Raw genomic sequence first — 18,712 nt, 5'->3', positions numbered from 1 at the left:
GGTTTCTTGTGAGTTCCTCTATAGGCTACTGTGTTGCACAATACTGCTTTCTTATGTTGCTTTTTGAAAAGTTGCATTGTTGTATTCTTTTTTTTTTTTTTTTTTTTTTCCCCCCTTAGGAAAAGTTACTTTTTTTTTGGGGGGGGGGGGGTAGTTTTTTCTCTGTAGGGAAACAGTTGTTTTGTGTTGAGAGGCCTTGCACTTAGTGCTGTTATAAAGCAATGGATGAAACTGGAATAAAGCTTTGGCTAGCATATGCTGATCAGTGTTTCATTAATAACTTGTGTTCTTTTCCTGTGCATACACCCAAATGCTGTATGCATAAAGAGTATCTTACTTGTACTGGAGTTAGATGTAGCTATGCACATCTTGCAGTTACTGGTTCTGTTTTGACCCTAAGCAGTTCTCTAGAGCACGGTGAGCCATGCTGAATGCGTTGAAACACCATGCAGTCATGTACAAAATAGAACTTGTATTTATGACATGGCCTTAATTGCACTAATGAAAGATGAAGCCTTTCCTCTAGACATGAAGCAGACCTAGTGGAATGTTTTTTTCTGCTGTGTGTGTACAGTGTGGTAAGGACTTCTCCTTAAAACAGCTGTAGCTTATCTCACCTCTTATGTTCCACCTCATGCATTGAAAAGGGGTTTCTATTTTCCAGTCCTGTTCCATGCTCCTGTGGAGCATAGGTTCTTCCTCCTCTTCAGAGGAGGCTATAGATTTTTTTGTGCTGCCATAATGTTTTAGGAACCCAAGATGTCTGGCTGAGTATCACAGGAGATCTCAAGTGGTGGTGCTCACTCAGCAAGAGAAACACTTGCATGTTGGTTCCCTTAATAAAGACAGTATGTGATGGTAGGCTGGAGAGAATTTAATGAAATTCTGAAAACCAGATTGTTGCAATCTCATGTTAAGATCACAGATATATAAATATTTAATTACACTGTTAACTGCTTTGCTTGTTCCACTTGCTTCAGTTTTGTTTGTAACCTGATTTTGAAACAAATAGGCTACAGTTAGAAGTAGTCCAACCGTTGCAAGGCTTATTCATTTAGAAGTCACCCTTCCATGTGGCAGCTTCAGAGAGTTTTGTTCTAAAAGTCAGCCTTCTTTAGCTGACTACATAGTCAGCTGCTTCTACTGACTGATACAGACAGCAATGCTACTTCTGGACAAAGGTGAGGGTTTGGAGAATATTAAACCATGGGAGACATCAAGATGATCAAGCAATGCTTACATACTCCTCTTTAAAGGGAGTGGTAGAAGTGACACATCTTTTCTGTAACTTCAACTACAACAGTATGACTGAGTGAGAGTAGTAATACAGAGATTAACAAGAGAGGCACTACTTGGAGCTTTGCCAAAGGGGAATTACAGTTGCTACAACAAGAGTGACCCATTTCAGCAGCTTTTGGAATGCAAACATTTCTCAATATGGCAGTAAACACAGATCTTAAATTTAAGTGGATTAAGTTCATATGAGAAGTTCTGTGTCTGAACAAATGCCTTTCCCTGCTCTTACCTTAACCTATTTCCTGTAGCTTTTACTGTGACTCTTATTAAAATAAGACAGTTTTGATGACCACCTTCTACTAGCACCTCTCTGACTAGATGGAGCAAAAACCTGCTCCAGCTCTCCACTGTTTTCAGAGCACAGCTGAAATACAAAGTAGTTTAATAACAAAGATGTATTTTTTTTTTTCTTACACGGCAAGAAAGGCTTGCTGGATGCAAAGTGACTCAAAGCTTGGTGAGCAGAACTTTAGTTGAATTCCTTGGAGCTTAATCTCTCTGCAAACTTGATTCTAAGTCAAAACCAGAAAAAGTGTCTAAACTACCATCATGTGATTTTTTTTTTTTTTTTTTTTTCCCTCATTTGCCTATAACGCAGAAGTTACCCTGTTGCAGCATTTCAGAGAACCCACTAACTCATTTGAACTAAAACCTCTCTACGTTTTCATGATAAGGTAACCTAATGCCTTATTTTTTTTTTTTTTTGTTCCACACCCCAAAAGCTGTGCAGGTGGCCAGTGTTGTCACACGTCCGGCCAACGTTAGTGTCCTGATGTCCATGGTGTTTTCAGTACTTCTTTGTATTCCTTATTCAGGTTCAGCTGGAGATAAGTCAATATTGGTACCAGGAATAACATTGGGTCCTATGCCATCCACAAGAGAATCCCACTTATCGAAATCTTTCTTAAGACCTATAAAACAGGGGAAAGAAGACGCAAGCCGTAATGAATTAAGTAATCAGCATTTTCTAAAGCTACACTGAAAAATGAAATTATCATACAGATGAATCAAAGTAGGGGAGGTGATGTTTTAAGGAGGGAAAAGTGATACCAGGTTTTTATGTATTAGAACAAAACTGTAATGTTCCTCCTCTGAATTGCTTAGATTACAAAAGTAACTAACAAACCTCTAGAAAAAGAGTCTGACTGTTTTTTCTACTTAAACTTTTCTGACACGCTTACTTTTGGTCTTGTTCTAAACAGAATGGTTATATAAAAAGCTTCATCTGAATTAAGTATTAATTTAACTTCATACTTTGATGTAAACAGATACTTACTCAAATGTTTCTGCAGGAAGGCTAATGAAGCGTGATTGCTAATATCAATAGCTTCATTTGGATCTATTTCTCCTTTTAATTTGAAAAATCTTCCAATGATTTCTCCGCTCACAAAGGTAAAGTCAGGAAAGCTCTGATGCACTGACCCCCTGCAAATAGAACGATGATCAACAGGCTTATAAGAATGCAGTCTGATTAAAAGGTGCCATGGGCTGCACAGGCTTCTTGAAAGACAGTCACCTATCTTATGCCATCTTTAGCAGAAGAAGATAAAACCGATTAATCTCATGAGCATGCAAGATCAGCAGTAAATTCTGCCCTACCCATGGAAGGGAGGAAGTTTTGTACGCGCTTGCTGTAAGTCACTATAATTGCAACAGCAGTGAAGGGTAGGCTTGGCAAAACTTCAAGACCAAGTTGTCTCTCTGCTCTAAGGGGGATTACAGAGCCACCCCTTCCCCTGCATGCAGTGCTTTCACTAGGTGCGTGCGTTGCTGCGCCCAGAAGGCTGTCTGAAGTGTTCAGACGCGGATGACGCACGAGGCCCAGAGCAAAACTTGTGCCCCGGGGCAGGGACACACACCTTGGAGCACCTTAAACTTAGAGTTACTGCCTGCGCTGAGAGAGGTCTCTGTCTCCACAGTGGGGGATGTGCTGCTGCCTAACTTAAACATGCAGTGAAAAGCTGTGCCGTGAGGAGCTAGTGTCTGTCTGTCTGTCTGTCTGCAGTTACATATAACTGAACAGCTCCAACAAGAGAATAAAGATTCCTCTTCTGCCACAGAAATGATGGATCCTGCACACTTACTTGATGGTGATCATCTTCTTGTTTGCGTCGTTGGAGCCCAGCTTCTTCATCTTTAAGATATTATCAGCCCACTGGAATTTTTCAGAGTTGATAAAAAGCAGCGGTTGCTGGACGCTGTTTTGGTAAATGTCATCACCTACTGGAAGCATCCATGCATCGAGGGCAATGCCACACCTGTCAAAAACAACTGGATATTGTCACAGAAGCAGAAAGCTTTGTATGGGAGTTCATATCATCAAATCATCAGCATGCTTTGATTTGCAGGAGACGTGGGAAAGAGACAGTCTCTATGATACTCAACAGGTAAATGAATCGTTTTGTTTCAAAATTATTTCTACTCTGGGGGAAAAGAATGAATCCATTATTGCACTACTTGTCACCATTGCCAGGTGCAGCTGGGCACAGGAGCTTCTGCAGGGTCCCACAGTATCATGACAGAATACGAAACAGCTGTTATGTTCCACCACATCCCCACAGTTGAAAGAAGCATGACTTGAGGAAACAAGACATGCCAAACAAAACTTTTTTTCCAGAGCTAATTAGTAGTTTGGGGATCTTAGGTAAGGTCCCCTGCTCCAGACCTCTCGAGTGCCAAGTGTCTCTTGCCTTGTTTTGCATACTTACCTGAATCTTATTTCTTTGCTGAGACTCTCAATAACTGTAGCACCACCAAAAGAGTGTCCCATCACAGCTATTCTGCTAGTATCAACAGAATCCTGTCAAAAAAATCCAGGTGCCGTAAGAGACTTTCTTTCCCAAACCTTCTCTCTTTTTTTTTTTTTTTAAAGGAAATAATTTATTAGGCAATAGATCCTATTGAAGTAGGAAGAACATCATTTCAGCTCCATTACTATCTATGCAGCTTGGGAGAACCTGAGAATATGCTCATAGATCTACAGTGTGACCTTCAGAATAGTTTACAGGAACCAGTTTAGAAATGGAAGAGGGAAACCAGAAGCATTATTAGGTGCTTAATAAAATGCAGTCACCGCCTTTCACTCACCTTTAGGCTGTTCCAGTCAAAGTTTGAATTTAGTACATTCGTTACTTCCTCTCCTGAATTGATTTTAAGAATGAGATCAAGAGCTTTGATACACTCCTGCGCTCTTTGCTGCACCTGGGGAGAAAGAGAAGTTGGGGCAGAGCAGTGGAAGGAATTATCAGACAACTGTTAGGCTTGCTGGCCCTTTGGACACAAGACTTAGTCTGATTATTTTCTCCGTTAAGTGCCTGATACGGTAATGACTATTCTGAACTGCAGAATGGAACTGTAAAATGGAACTCTCACAAGGTCTGACCTACAACAAAACTGACTTTTGGAGGTCCAAAGAGTTGAAGCTGTTGTGTAGGTCCTCGAACGCGGAGGAATTTATGCCTACAACATGCGCCAGAGACCTTCAACTCCTTCGTCCTGTCACTACTCAGAGGAGGCTTTGTTGGGAGGTACAAAGGCTTCAGCTATACAACTGCAAGGAAGGCTGACTTGCGGCTCCTCCTCGTGCTCACATTGACGAGCAAATGTCATTACATCACTTGCCCCATCTGCATGAGAGCTTTGAAACTGTCTTTACACTGGATAAACCTGAAATAAGAAACAGCCAAGAAGCCGTTCCTGTTTTATATATAGATATACGTTCTTGAAAACTGTAGTAAAGCTGTTGCAGATAAAGGTTTTCACCGTTTGGTATAAAAGTGGTTTTGATTTTGATACTTCAGTAAAAGGAAAGCTTCAAAAAGAACCAAAGAACAGTAGCGTCCTTGGGAACCGCAGCGTGCAGGCAGCCAGCAAGATGTCTGCGCGTCACTGAATTTCAAATAAATCTCAATCTCCTGTCTTGTCTACTAGTGAAATTTGCAGGCAACAGCTTCTGGAGGTTATTTGCAAGCTCAGACGTTACGTATTTAGACTCGTAAGTAGGGTGTTGTAGGCACACAGGAAATGACACTCGTACTGTTGTCTGCATGGCCCAGGGAGATCCGGAGAGACGCCTCCCTGGCTGAGTCTGCCTTAGCTGGAAGAAAACACTCCCATATTTTAAAGGTCAAGTCTACGCTTGGAGGAGCTCGTCAGCGTGGCCGTATCACGTTTCGCATGGACGGTGCTTACAGTCAGGCAGTCTGCATTGTTTACACTGCTCTAAACCACGCTGAAGTGTGAAGATGATAAAGCAAACATCCCCCCGTAGAGCAGCTGTGATTCATCTCCCTACCCAACAGCAGACAGCAGCTAAAGCAAGCCTAAGGCCACGCAAACGTTTGAATTCAGCGCTGTGTCGCTTAAAGACTGGGCTGGGCAGCAAAAGTGTGAAGAGACAGAGGAGAAACAGCTGACTAAGCTCGACAGTGCAACTTCAGGAGAAAGCTTTGTTGAGGAAGTAGTTTATGCTCTGAAGAAAGCTGTTGGCGTTCCCATCTTCGGGAACAAAGGACTAAATGCCTTTTTATACATCCCCCCCAGTCACGGCAGACGACTGCAGACGCGGCCAAAGGGAAAGAGCCTGCCACCAGTCCTCAGCAGCCCACTCCTGCCTCGCTCCCCAGGGCCCAGCCCTAGGACGAGTACCTGCTTATGGCGCAAACAGCGCTCTTCCTCTCCCGTTTTTAGTTTCCTGTAGTAGATCCACTCCTTCTCCGTGCTTGATGGAGACTCTTCTGGTGGTTGTGAAATGGACTTTTTTTTACAATAATACGTTGCTGAAGCAGATTCGTCTCTGTAATAGCAACAAGAGGTTATTTCTGGGGATGTATTCCATTTGGTTTGAGGTGAAGTCAGCAGAAGTTTTAGATTTCACTTATCTCAAGAGATCCAGCTACCAGCCAGTGCTGCTGCAATCACGACTGAGTGTAGACAGACTTTCTAAATAATGCAATAACCCCACCAAAACTCCCACCTCCTTTCTATTCTCCACGTTCTAACAGTAAGAGAGAGAAAAACAGCGTGCTTGAAGAATGATGAATGATATCTACCCCGGGACTTTTCATTCAAGGGCTTATCTAAGCAAATTCCCTTGGCTTAGATAAGAGCTGAGCTGGAGAAACAGCGGGTATGGGCATGGCTGAAGAAGATATCTTAGTTTTTCTTTTAAAAAATATAAATCATAAGTTCTTCTTTAGAATAAATAACAGTCTACTCAATGTGAGAAAGTTTCTTTCCATCGGAACTCAGAAACGTGCAGTATACGCACCTGTGCTCCACAGCAGCCACTATAAAGCCCTGAGAAGCCATCTCTATGCAAATAGCAGAATAGATTGTCCTGCAATCAAAACCACACTCTGGTGAGACACGTGCATGCATAATTATTTTAATTACATTGCTTTTTAAACATCGGCCACACTACATACGCCCTAGTCCCCAGGCAGTATTTCTTCTGTTTGAATTTGCTAGCCAGTGGAGCGGGCTTTGGTGTGGCAGGCACCAAAGCCCGTTCACAAAACCTTGTTGCTGTTTTACTATCTATTCAGAAGGAAAAATGCTAATGATTTTTTTAAAAAGTAGCACTTCGCATCTTCAGAGAGCTGTCCAAAAACCAACTAGCTAATCTTCACGACATGCTTATGGATTGGTAAATACCTTCTCCCCTAAAATACCAAGGGAAACAACAAATAAATACATCATCCCTGCTTCTATTTACTGCTGTTGATTTCAGTGGAGGCATACTGATACACGGCAGCCTGTTCTTCAAATCTGTTTCTGCTCCACGAGGATCTCACCCCCCTACTGAAAATCTGTTCAGAACCATCCTTGGAGACCGCTGTCTCCACAGACGACAAAAATAGTTTGTCAACAAACTGCAGAATTACCGAAAAGCTCCAAGTCCATGGGAAAAAACGAGGAGTGGGTATTTTTCTCCCGGCTTAAAAGCAGCATTTGACTTTGCAGGACAGGTCACTGAACCTAGATAAAAATCAAAGTGAATGTCATTATTACTGAAATGAGAGAAAGTGTTTGTTCCTGTGGGAGAGATCTGAAGAATCTGGTGATTGCTGATTTCAGAGCGGTCACACCTGAAGATAAGGTACCAAATCTCACCCTTAAAATACACAAGACAAATATGGGTTGGATTCTGAAAAAAACTTTCTACTTGGCAGAAGATACTTTCCTCCTCCCCATCCGCAGCCCAGCACAAGCCCTACGTCTCTCTTAAACCCTACAAGAACAGAGTTTCAAGAACAGTGTCAGGCATCGGTATTCAGACCTTAGTATCTATCTGACCTTTGTATACTGGCACATTTCCCTGTGCGATTTAAAGCCCGACACACAGGTACAGATTACCCGAGCCCTTCCTAGAGCAAACTGCCCCAAAACTCCTATTCACAGCAGTCAGGGACGGCGGGTCTCCCTGAGAACCGGGTCGCATTCAGCATCGCTATGCAAACCCATCCCAATCGGGTGGGTTTCCCACACATTGTGTGGGATCCCACACACAATTCCTCAGGAGAAATTATTTTTCCATCCTGCAGCAGTAACACACTGCTTACGGAGCAGTGAGGCAACGACCTGCATACAGAGCTCATGCCCTTGTGCTAGTCAAGGAATAAAACCAGAACCGGTCTTACCAACATAGTACTGGAAAAGCCTTTCTCCTACAACTCGGTACATGTTAAGGAAGTCAGAGAGTCCCTGATAGTACTCTTTATCTGGAATCCATGGTGCCTCTTCGTTATCTGTGGCATCGCATGATGGATAATACAGGCGCAAGAAGCTTCCCTGGGATACAGAGGGACAAAAAAAAAATTATATATTTATTTATATACGGAAGATAAAAGCATTTATGTCAAGGGCTTCAGATGCAAGAATGACAGCTCAAGAGAATTAAGAGGATCTCAGGAGAAAATTATTACCCTATACAGGCTTTGATGCCAATCCTATGTCACTGTCTTTTTGTCCCTGCAATGAATTTAAAGCAGCATGGCTGTTGGCATCCACGTAGAGATACACATCACCTTCTCCAGGTTAGCCTATATAGCCTATAGCTAATTCAAAATGTTCCATTTAGTTAAGTTAATCATTACAAACACTCACTACCTATTTGCTGCATTTCTGCATCTTGCTGGATCTTTTCTTTTATCTTCCTCACTGTGCCTCCCCTTTGAGGAACGGTACGATGATGCAGTTTGAGCAGATTCACAGGGGTGACCGTGTTCCCTTCACCTTTCCAGCCGGGAGCCATCGTTGCTTTCCTTGCACCAGTGGGTCTCATGGAGCTGTTACTGACCTCATTCCGCTTGCTAAACTGGGGCGGGGGGGGAAGGACCCTCCTGGAAGTATATTTTCCCACTAGGTGAGCAAGACAAATTTTACCCTGAGACTAGTTTCTGGAAGCGTGGTTCAGCAGAGGAGATGCGGGTAGAGTCGGGGGTATGGTCTCAGCGTGGCTACAGTGTTCCTGGCTGACCTGAGCAAAAGGCTGCCAGTAAAGCCCTTGGCCAGCTGGAGAGCAGAGGAGTGCAATATATTGTTCTTCCTCCTCGTCAGGGTGTTTACAAGCCTGTAGTGGTCCATCTTTCCAAACGCAGTTTTGTTAACCTGTGTTTTATCTGTCCCCATTTCTTACCACCAGTTTGAATCTTCTTTTACTGTCTGCACTCCGGGTCTTCCAGGAAACCACCCGAGCTCTCCACACTCACACGGACCCACCATAACGTACCAAGGGCACACCTTAAAGCAGCTCTCCCGGCAGATAACTGTCTGTAATTTGCATTCTGACTTCCTGGTTTGCAAGGGAATTTGCGACACACTATTCAAATTCACAGTCTTGCTCCAACTGTACTTTTGTTTTGACAAGTTAAATCTCGGGCCAAAAAGAACACGAGCTCTTGGGAATAAAGTCTGGTTTCTTGAACACTAATTTATCTGTTTCCTACACAATGTGTACCAAAAGCTTGTTTAATGAAGCTTGTTTCTATTTACTCATCAAAGTTAAATCAACCTTTGACACAAAGGCCTTTAAGGAAGAAATCATCAAACCTTCCTCCCTATTGGTAATGATATTAATTTGATCCCAGAATAGTCCTAGTGAACTTCCCCGGGTGACTAACTGCTTACCAGGAAGGGAAAGAGGTTCATTATCTATGCCTCAAAGAACTGTAATTATACGGATTGCTTATCTAAGAAACACACATGGGCTGATTGCAAAGACAAACTAATCGCTTCTTTGTGCTAATAAAGCGTAAGCTCAGTAGAGTAAAGGAAAACATATGAATAACCACTACAAACTGATCACAAGTCCTACTACACCTGGCCAGTCTGAGGAGTAAAACCACAGTGTAAATGCAGGCGTGTTCTCACAGGAAAATGAAAAAGCAAGAGGATTCAGACTGGAGACCCATCAGCGAGCTCATTAGCTGCCTATTTACTGCCTCCGTCTTCTTATCGTGGCTTCCCTCTGTACTAACCGCTTGCAGAATTGACATCCTGTTCTTTTTCAGACAGATACAATTTCGAGAAGACAGCTCACGCTGTACCCTGCAGCTGAAACGCTGCACACCCTCATCACCCAGCCCTGCCAAATCCCATTGGGATCTTTGTGAGGAGAACAGCTACGGTCACGGCGACTGCGTGTGGAGTCTCCCCGGGAGCCCAACGCAGAAGGGAGCGGTGGGGTGGAAGGAAGGACCCCGTGGGGCCCAGGAGAACACAGTTTCTCTGCAGTATCGTGCGTAGGGGAGTCAGGAAGGCAGGGACATTAGGAGGAGGTAGCCATGGGGAAGGCGTGCAGGCTACATCCATCTGGTAAATGCCCAGTACATATCTTGCATCGGGACGGAGAGGACAGTAAGCTCAGCTGTGAGTGTCAGCCATGGAGCAGCCCTGCACATACCTCTGTTTGATTCATCTGTAAAACTACAGCAGGTTGTTTCAAGAACATTCTTAAATCCAAAAGCGAAAGAACCGAGAGCTTTACCTCAACTGCATTTTCCGTCATCAGGTCTGTACATCCAACCGAGTGCGGCCCCTTTCCTTCAGGGATCCTGTAAAACTTCTCGGTGCTGTTGCTCCCCATTTCCATCGGTGCCTTCACTGACAAAACTGAAAAAAAAAAAAACCACATAGCAAATCAAGAGACCCCCCACGGCCTATGTGACCACATCACCTACCCCCCCCCAAAAAAAAATAAAATTCAGCGTGTTGAAAGCCCAGTAGGAGGAAATTGCAGGTTGAGCCCATACAAGAATCTCCTTACGAGAATCAGAGACCTGAAATCCTGAGTAACCAACCTAACCTGCTCCATTGGGGAATTTCCTCGGAGCAGAGTGTCCTGAATCCCAAGGATCGGAGGACACCGGGCGCTAAACAGAAAGGCTGCGGAGGGACCGTGGGGCCGGAGAGGCCGCGGTGGCACCCGGGAGGTCGAGGTGCTGCGGTGCAGAGCAGCCGCAGTCTCACTTCTTGGGCACAAACAGGGAAGCGTAAGCCCAAAAGTGGCGACTTTCAGAGGCGAAGGCAGTTCCCCCCGTGCCGGGCTACGACCTGGAGCTGCTCCTCCTCGTAGGAACGGCAGAGAGGGAAGTTTTTGCAGCTCTTCGGTAACCGAACGCGGGGGAGAGGGATGTCGGGGAGGAAACCACCGCTGTAGCCATCTTCCCGAGAGGAACGACGAAGCCTGGATTTGATCCCTGGAGGAAAAAGGAAGGGCTGCCCGAGCAGGAGAGGCTGTTGGGGAAGGTCTGACCGCCCCCAGCCCATACCTGGGGTGACACCTCGGAGTCAGGCTGGGGACGAGCCGAGCGCGGGGGGGGGGACGGGACACGGACACCCGCCGCATCCCAGCCTAGGGCAGCATCCCCCGCCCCTCGCCGGGACAGACGGGGCGGCTTTTACCCGCCGCCCTTCTCCTCTCCCGGCAGCACCCCGGGCACGGCGTGGAACACACCCGGGGCCATCCCAACCCCGCAAACCGGACCCGCCGCTCCTCCCGCCGCCTCCGCGGGGAGCAGCGGGGGGGGGGGGGGGGGGGGAAGCGGAGCCGCTCCTCCCCGGAAAGGGCGGGCGGCAGCGCGGCTCCGTCCCTTCCTGCATCCCTCCCTTCCTCCCTCCATCCTTCCAACCCCCCCCCTCCAAGATGGTGCGGAAGCTGAAGTACCACGAGCAGAAGCTGCTGCGGCGGCTGGAGCTGGTGAGCTGGGAGGCGGCGGCGGGGAGCCTGGCCGAGGTGAAGGCGCTGCGGCGTTACCGGCTGGGTCGGCGGGAGGACTACGTGCAGTACAAAGCTCTGGCCCGCACCGTCCGGGCTTTAACCCGCCGCCTCCGCGACCTGGGACCCGCCAGCGCCGCTTTCCGCGCCCGCTGCACCGCCGCGCTGCTGGAGAAGCTGTACGGGCTGGGGCTGGTGGGCAGCCGGCGGTCCTTGGCCGCCTGCGAGAGCCTCTCGGCCGCCGCCTTCTGCCGCCGCCGCCTGCCCTGCCTGCTGGTGAAGCTCCGCATGGCCCAGAACCTGCGCCACGCCGTCACCTTCGTGGAGCAGGGACACGTGCGCGTGGGGCCCGAGGTGGTGACCGACCCCGCGCTCCTGGTCCCCCGCGCCATGGAGGACTTCATCACTTGGGTGGACGCCTCTCGCCTACGGCAGAAGGTCCTCGACTACAACCAGGAGCGCGACGACTTTGACCTGGCCGCCTAGGGATGCGCTGCCCGGCCCCGGCCCCGCTCCGCTCTGCTCCCGGGGACACGCGTGGGGCTCCACACGCACCAGCGGGACCACCGCCAGATGTTTACCACCCTCAAAGACACCTGAAAGGGGGGAACCTACACGCTTCTGATACCGTATTGCGCTGCTCCTAGCTCCCCTTCATGGCCACCGGCCCCGCTCATCCTTGGCCACCGGCCCCGCTCATCCTTGGCCACCGGCCCCGCTCATCCTTGGCCACCAGCCCCGTTCACCCACGGCCACCGGCTCTGTTCATCCACATGGAGAAACATCCCCTTCCACATCCATCACGCTGAGAAAACGGCCCAACTCTCTCAGACTTACGTCCCGTACCGCGAAAGTGCTTCGGAAGGGCTGGGCCTGATGGCAGGAGAGGATGCCGTCGGGTTTAAGTGCTTGGCCGCTAATAATAGCTGCTGGAAGGGGTTGGAAGCCTGGCCGAGCGGCCAGTTTAGGACTGAATTTGGCAGCTTTGCTGCTGCTTTTCTAAGAAGTTGTATCGCCGGTTCGTCTTTTGGCTGATGGGTCCGCGGTAACCGGAGGAGCTGCTTCTGGAAGGGGTTTCTCATGATACTGAGCAACGTGTCCGTAGGGGAAACGCAGAGGTTGTTTGGGGTCAGCAGTAAACAAGGAGGTCAAGTACTGCATTTCTGGAACTATAAAAGTTTTAGCCAAAAATGGAATTAAAAAAAAAAAAAAGCCATCTTTATTTTCTTGTGAAGTTGTAAAGGGAAGTTTGATAGTGTGACTTTAGTATCTTTGCTGTGTGAGGGGTTCCAGCTGGCAATTTGGCATCGTTTACAGAGCAGGGTCTAATTGGAGCGAAAGGTGTTCCAACCGTACCTGCAAATCTGGGGGGAACTTCTGCATTTAGCACATAAGCCAAATTAAAATGAGCACCTGAGGGGAGCCTCGGGCCTTCTAGGGAGAACTTTACTCCCCTTTGAAATAAAGAGCAGAAAAGCAAAAAGAAAACAGTTGTTTTAAGTTGCTGAAGAAATGTGTATGCTATTTTATGATGTTTCTCTGAGTTTTTTTTTCTGATTTTTAAATATTTCAATAAGCCCTGTTTGTCATCCTGCAGATTTTTTTTTTATGCAGCGTCTTTTATGTAACTTTTTTATGTAACCCCCCTTTTTTTTCTTTTTTTGTATAGCTACAAGGCTATTACTGAGTTATAAAGTGTTTTTTGCTAGAAATGCTTTCTTTTCCTTTCCCAGAGCTATGAAAGGATTTGGCAGCAGATTTAGGAGCAGAGCTGTGACTGCCTGTCCCAAGTCCAAAGGGCTGAAGTTCAGCTGCAGCCGCCGTTCTGGGTCTGGACGCTTTAGTGTGACTTTCTGAACAGGAAGGGTGTTTAGGATGAGGTTATCGTATGACCAGAAAATGTCATCAAATATTACAGCTGTTTTTTAAAAAGCAAACTAAATGTTAAAAATTCCTACCAGTCTCATAAACCAAATTTATTAAGCAGAGCGTTAACTTTTAAAGCAATAATAGGTATTAAGAAAAGGACACAAAAGAGGTGGGGAAAACCCTTTGCTTATCCTATGACCTACTCCTGCTTATAATTGAATTTATTTCAGTAGAACATCACCTGTAACACCTTAAGAACCTTTTTATCAGGGCATGCACCTTGCTTATAGTAAGAAATAGAAATCAAAAAGATGTTTTGCACCTGAAGTGTGACTTTCCGTAAACACCTTTCCAGCTTTCATCAAGAACAATGTCATTATTTCTTGGGGAATTCAGAAGGTGCCTAATTCAGGTGCAGGTAAAAATAATACATTCGCTCTGCTTTACTCTTTTGGGGGAATTTAAATAACAGCACAGTGACGTGCCCTGTGCAGGGCCTTTTACTACTCGGATGCTAAATTTCTGCTCTGCCCGGTTTGTCCGACCCTCGAAGGAACAGCAAAAGAAATATCAAACCTCCAACCTGTTTCAGCCTCTGTAGCTGACGTCATCAGCCTGTTCTTTTTGTCCTAAACCAACTTTTCATCATTCATCTATGTGCCTCCGGCATCTGTAGCAGAAGAGAAACACCTTAAAACCCTGTAGGCTTTTAAATTGCACTACCACAATGGTACCTAATTGATTTTCCCTATGGATGCTGTGGGATAACAGACGCCATCCCCGCTGCTCTCCTCCTGTGCTATTGGAAATCAAATCCATATGTGCTTTTTAAGAAATGCATCAGGTTGTGTCTTTATATGTCTGTGTGTGTTTTAAGTCTGGAAGTCTGTGACCCTGCTGGTTGTACAGTAGCTCAGAGCTGAGATGTGTGTCCTGCTCCTAAATTTTTAATAGCCGGAGTTCACGCGCGCCTCGGAGGAGAGTGGGGTCCACTTCAAGTGTGATAAGCAGAGCGTTGTCTCCATCCGAAAACAGACGTTACATCTGACAGCAGCACGCTGACGGTGGTGGTGGTCAATGCACTTGGGCAGCTGATGGCTTCTTCCTCATGTTTAACGGTGGTTTTGCCTTTAGTTCGTGGGTTGGAGTTTGTTTGCCAGAGCCGACGTGCTGTGGCCGGGCGCTTCCCGCAGGGGCTCCGGAGCCGGGGATTGAAAGGGCACAGGAAGCGGCTCCGACAGCCTTTCCTGGGGCTTGGATAAACACAAAGGCTTTTTTTAAATTCCAAGACTGGGTCCAACGTCAGTATAAATCGGCACCGGCTTCCGCGGGTCCGTGCGAGCTGGCACGGGAAGGTGATCCGGCATTGCGATTTTTTTGGGCCGCATCCTGCAAACTCTCCAGTGCTTTCAGGGGGTTGCAGAGGGAGAGCTTACATTCATGAGAGCGGCAGGACAGGGTTGTGGGTGTCACCATGCTTCTTCCCAGCACCTTCTGTGGTGGGTTTGCTGTTCCTCAGGTGCCTCAGCATCTCCGTGAAGCTCATGGGACATTGCTGGTGGAGGAGGAGGAGGAGGATGGTGCTGGTGTCAGGGCAAGCTGTCCCCCGTGCCTGACAAAATGTGATCTCTGCCACCTCTGCGAGCGTCCGTCCCAGCAGCTGGGGGCTGGAGAGGTGCCACCTTCTCCAGCGAGGGAGGAAGGGACAGGGCAAGAGCCATCAGAGCAAACGGTGAGCGGTTCCCGTGCAGGAGCTCTCGCTTGGATAGCGAGCAGCAGTCAGGGAGGTTTTCTCAGGGCCAGTCCAGTGGTTTGGAGTTGGGTTTTTTTTTTTTTGTTCTTTTTTGTTTTTTTTTTTTTTTCCCTTGACCTTGGCTTGTCCTTTATTTGAAGGCTGCCAAAGCGGGGGAGCTGTGCTTGGGGAACGTGGGGGAGCTGAAGGAAAGAGTCCTTCACACTGACGCCTTTTGTGTTGCAGAGTGTGAATGGCTGAGGCTGTCACCGAAATGCAAATGTGTATTTTTCCACTGATCTGAGCTGCTTTCTCCCCCCCCATCCCCCCCCCCAGTAAACAAGCATACTGCACGTTTTAAAGGCTGCTTCCATCCAATATCTTGGTGTGGCTTAGTGCAGAGGTGATGCTGACCTCAGTAATTCGGTGACAGCACATACCGCTGGCACAGACTGTACCCCCGCGGTCAGAGGTCAAGATGGAAAATGAAGACTGAGAGACGCAAAGGTGCAGCTGGGCGATTCCCAGCTTTTTGGGTGATGCTCCTGCATCCTGGCTTAGGCCAGGGCCTCCCAGCCACATCTCAGGGCACACTCCCCCATGAGATATTCCCCACTGGATGGAGGTGTCACTGTCCCCTTCTTGAGCTCCAAGTACTCCAAGTACTGCTTTGGCACTGGAGGTTGAACCAAAGAGCCATTTCTCATCGCTGGGTCATGGCATCGCTTCATAGTCCCTACTCCATATACCAAAACATTTCAACATTCATTGAGTCTGGGAGGAAAAGCACCCCAAAGTGTCATGACAGCATTTACCTGAGAACCTCAGTTCTGGTCCCTGCTCTTAAATGCCCCAGTTTAGGCAGTGAAGCAACTCTTCTCACCCTTTGCTTGCTGGTTTGGGCCTGAAGTAGGACCTGGGTGGTGGAAAACCTGTCTGCCATGTGGTCGGGACGTGGGGATGTCGGGTGGGAGCAGCAGGCAGCAGCTTTGGAGTCAGCTGGAGGAGGCACTTGGGTTCAGTCTTCCCATAAACCGTGGAGCTTATGGATCCAAGGGCTAAATCCAAGTGTACCTCCCCCAGCAGGCATGTCCCCTCTCACTTCTCTGCAAGCGTGACTCCATGGCGGAAAGGTCCCTTCCCCCCTAATATTCGCTGATATTGAAGAGAGAAAGTGTTTCACTTCCAGCAGGCAGAGAAAAATGGGACACCAACCACTAACGACAGCCAGAGATAGAGATTTGAGCACCTCCACTTTCCTCCTTCAGCTGCCCCTTAGAGGACCCCGCGTGTCCCCAGCAGTAAGTCACAACAGTTTCTCAGCTGCTGTAAATCATGTCAGCGGGGTCGATACGTGAAAGGCCAGACGGCACTGCCGCCCTCGGTTCCTGCCCCGAAGAGCCACCACCTGCTGCTCCTGGAGAGGCTCAGATGGTTGTGTCACGGGGCAAAGTACCCGCAGGCTCTCCCGGCGGGTTCATCTAGCGTTACAGTCCACCACCTCATCACCTATATCTGAGCTCATCAGGTTGAAACGCATCGGGGGTAGCCATGTCCTAAACCCGCCATGTCTCTCCCCACCGGCCCTAAGAGCAGCCAGGGCGCAGGGTCCCACGCAGGCGTCCATCTCGCAGACGCCAGGTTTGGGGGAGATGAACGCTGTGCGGGCAGAGCACCCAAAACCTCCTGCTCTGTGTCCCTCTCAGCCTCCCAGAAGAATTTAGGTGGAGAAGGACCCGCTGGAGGTCACCTAGTCCAAACCCCTGCTCAAAGCAGGGCACGCGTGGGGCTGCCTCGCTTTTGCCTGTCTCCATGCTGGATGCCTGAAGCGGGGTTTAATCACCCTCGATGTGAATTTCCCCCCCGCTCCCCCCTTCCACCTAGTCTGAGTTTCCCCCGCCGCAGCCTGGGACTGCTGCTTCCCACCCCGCGCTCGGCACGTCCGTGGTGTCCAGAGAGGGGTTACTTTTCCCCACTGGAAAACTCAGTTCGCCGTTTCCCGGAGCGCTGGCCGTACGCGCAGTGGGGAATGGGCACGTCACCGTATCCCCCCACCCTCACCCTGCAGCTTACCCGGAGCGGATCCCACCCCTCCGCAGGGACACGCAGGGATTCGGGGCCAGATAAAGGGCTGGAAGCGGAGGAGCGCGATCCCTCCAGCAGGCTGCGAGCCCCCATGGGGGACAGGCTTTGGGCTGAAGCCACGGAGCAGGAGCACGGAGGGGCTGCGCAGGAACTACCCAGCTCCTTAAAATCCCCCTCGCGCCACCATCGCTCCTTCCCGTTCTCTCCCCACACCCCTTTTTTTTTCCCCCCTTTTAGCAGCACCCGGCGCTCAACGTACCCACTGTGCGGTGTCCCAGCCGCTCTCCGCTCCCGTCCCGCTGACCGGAGGAGCAGGATGGACCCTTCGACCGCCCACGGCCCTCCGGAGCCAGGCGAGAGGCGGCTGTTCCCGCAGGAGGACGTCTCTCTCGCGGGCAGACCGACTGCCGGGCTCTCCCCGAAGGGGAGGGACCAAACTTTGCCTTAGTTTTCAGATGAGACAATCTTTCTGGGAGAGATCTTCCTCGGACCTGGAAAACAAGTTTCCGGCATGGAGCCATCCCCTAAAAAACCACCGTACGCCCCAGAGAACCCTGTGGCTGCTCAGATGCCGGGCTGTGCCTTTGCGAGGCAGGGACGGGTTTCGACACGGGCTTGTTTGCGTGTGGCTGTGAATTTCTGGCTTTCCTCGCAGCGCTGCCGCCGAGCGGGGCGGCGTAGGGCTGAATCGAGCACCGGGATCCCCGTGAGAAATTTCCCCTTGCCGGGTTGCACCATCCCGCCGAGGAGCCGCACCGCTTACGGCTGGGCGAGGGGGGAAGAGCTTTGCCTCATGGTCCCTCCGTAAAAATCCAACTCTTTTCTTCTGGCCCTATGAGAAGGGGATAATAACCCCCTAAGGAAGCCGGTCCCACTTTTGGGTGCAGCTTCTGGAGTGGTTTAAGGTGGATCGAGCGCAAGTCCCTACTGATGGAAAGGTTCTGCACCCCTCTCCCTCTTTGCACAGCCCCCTCGGTAACACTGAGTTTAGGGAATTAACCCTAAAACCAGCACCGATAATAAAAGATTAGTTTTTGGAGAGATCAACAGGTTGATGAAACAGCCATATGGGCTTCAAGGCTGGCAAAGGGAGGCAGCAGAGGAGGGAGGGAAGGCAAAATTTGGCTTGGCTCGAGTCGTTTGTGAAGCTGCACCCGTAGACCGTCTCCTCAGAGAGCTGGTGAGCTCCTGGGGGGGGATCATTGGCTTCTCTTCCTCTCCCTTTGCATGTGTGTGGGGGGGTATGACCTGAAGCTAGCAGTGCTTGAAATTTAAGTTATATTTTTAAAGTTTGAATTTTGTTGGCATTTCCTTGGAAAAGAATAAAAGAAATGTACGAAAAGGTCCAAAATTCTTTTTTTTTTTTTTTGTACTTTTGTCCAGAACTCATTTCAGCGACGGGCTGGATGCATTACAGCGTAACATTTTGAGGATAGATTTAATGCCGATGAAATGTCTTGGAGAACAACTCTGAAGATCTCTCCTTAATCTAAAGGAACAGGTTCTTCAAG

General features: G+C 48.5%; 2 protein-coding genes across 3 annotated transcripts; one reads left to right on the top strand and one right to left on the bottom strand.

Moving 5' to 3' along the window:
• Positions 1–913: 913 nt before the first annotated feature.
• On the bottom strand, positions 914–17,850 carry PLA2G7 (phospholipase A2 group VII). Of its 2 annotated transcripts, none has more exons than XM_082480280.1 (11): positions 17,461–17,850; positions 10,286–10,410; positions 7,938–8,088; positions 7,182–7,275; positions 6,566–6,634; positions 5,944–6,091; positions 4,384–4,497; positions 4,005–4,096; positions 3,381–3,554; positions 2,573–2,721; positions 914–2,207 (listed from the first exon to the last, which is right to left on the bottom strand). In XM_082480280.1, exons 1-11 carry the CDS (start codon positions 17,720–17,722, stop codon positions 2,104–2,106), a joined length of 1,482 nt encoding a protein of 493 aa, XP_082336406.1. In that variant the 5' UTR covers positions 17,723–17,850; the 3' UTR covers positions 914–2,103. The 2 variants fall into 2 exon arrangements, with proteins under 2 accessions (XP_082336406.1, XP_082336407.1); XM_082480281.1 differs by lacking the exon at positions 17,461–17,850 and adding an exon at positions 11,070–11,297.
• IMP3 (IMP U3 small nucleolar ribonucleoprotein 3) lies at positions 11,444–13,390 on the top strand (the record flags this gene model as incomplete). The annotated part of the gene is made up of 1 exon (XM_082480304.1): positions 11,444–13,390. The coding sequence occupies one exon, from the start codon at positions 11,444–11,446 to the stop codon at positions 11,999–12,001; it is 558 nt and encodes a 185-aa protein (XP_082336430.1). The 3' UTR covers positions 12,002–13,390.
• Positions 17,851–18,712: the final 862 nt, after the last annotated feature.

This window comes from Vanellus vanellus, assembly GCF_965231255.1.
Source record: "Vanellus vanellus genome assembly, chromosome: 3".
Lineage (NCBI taxonomy): Eukaryota > Metazoa > Chordata > Aves > Charadriiformes > Charadriidae > Vanellus > Vanellus vanellus.
Note: the sequence above shows the minus strand (reverse complement) of the source record. Positions and strands in the feature narration are given on the sequence as shown.

What these genes read in the sequence shown, in the direction of transcription:
- PLA2G7 (XM_082480280.1), bottom strand. Translation starts at nt 17,722, where the DNA reads ATGGCTCCATGCCGGAAACTTGTTTTCCAGGTCCGAGGAAGATCTCTC. An exon ending in GCTGGGACACCGCACAGTGG is followed by an intron (nt 10,411 to 17,460) that starts GTACGTTGAGCG and finishes TTTTTTTTTCAG; the next exon opens with TTTTGTCAGTGAAGGCACCG. An exon ending in AGCAAAGAAATAAGATTCAG is followed by an intron (nt 3,555 to 4,004) that starts GTAAGTATGCAA and finishes TGTTTTTGACAG; the next exon opens with GTGTGGCATTGCCCTCGATG.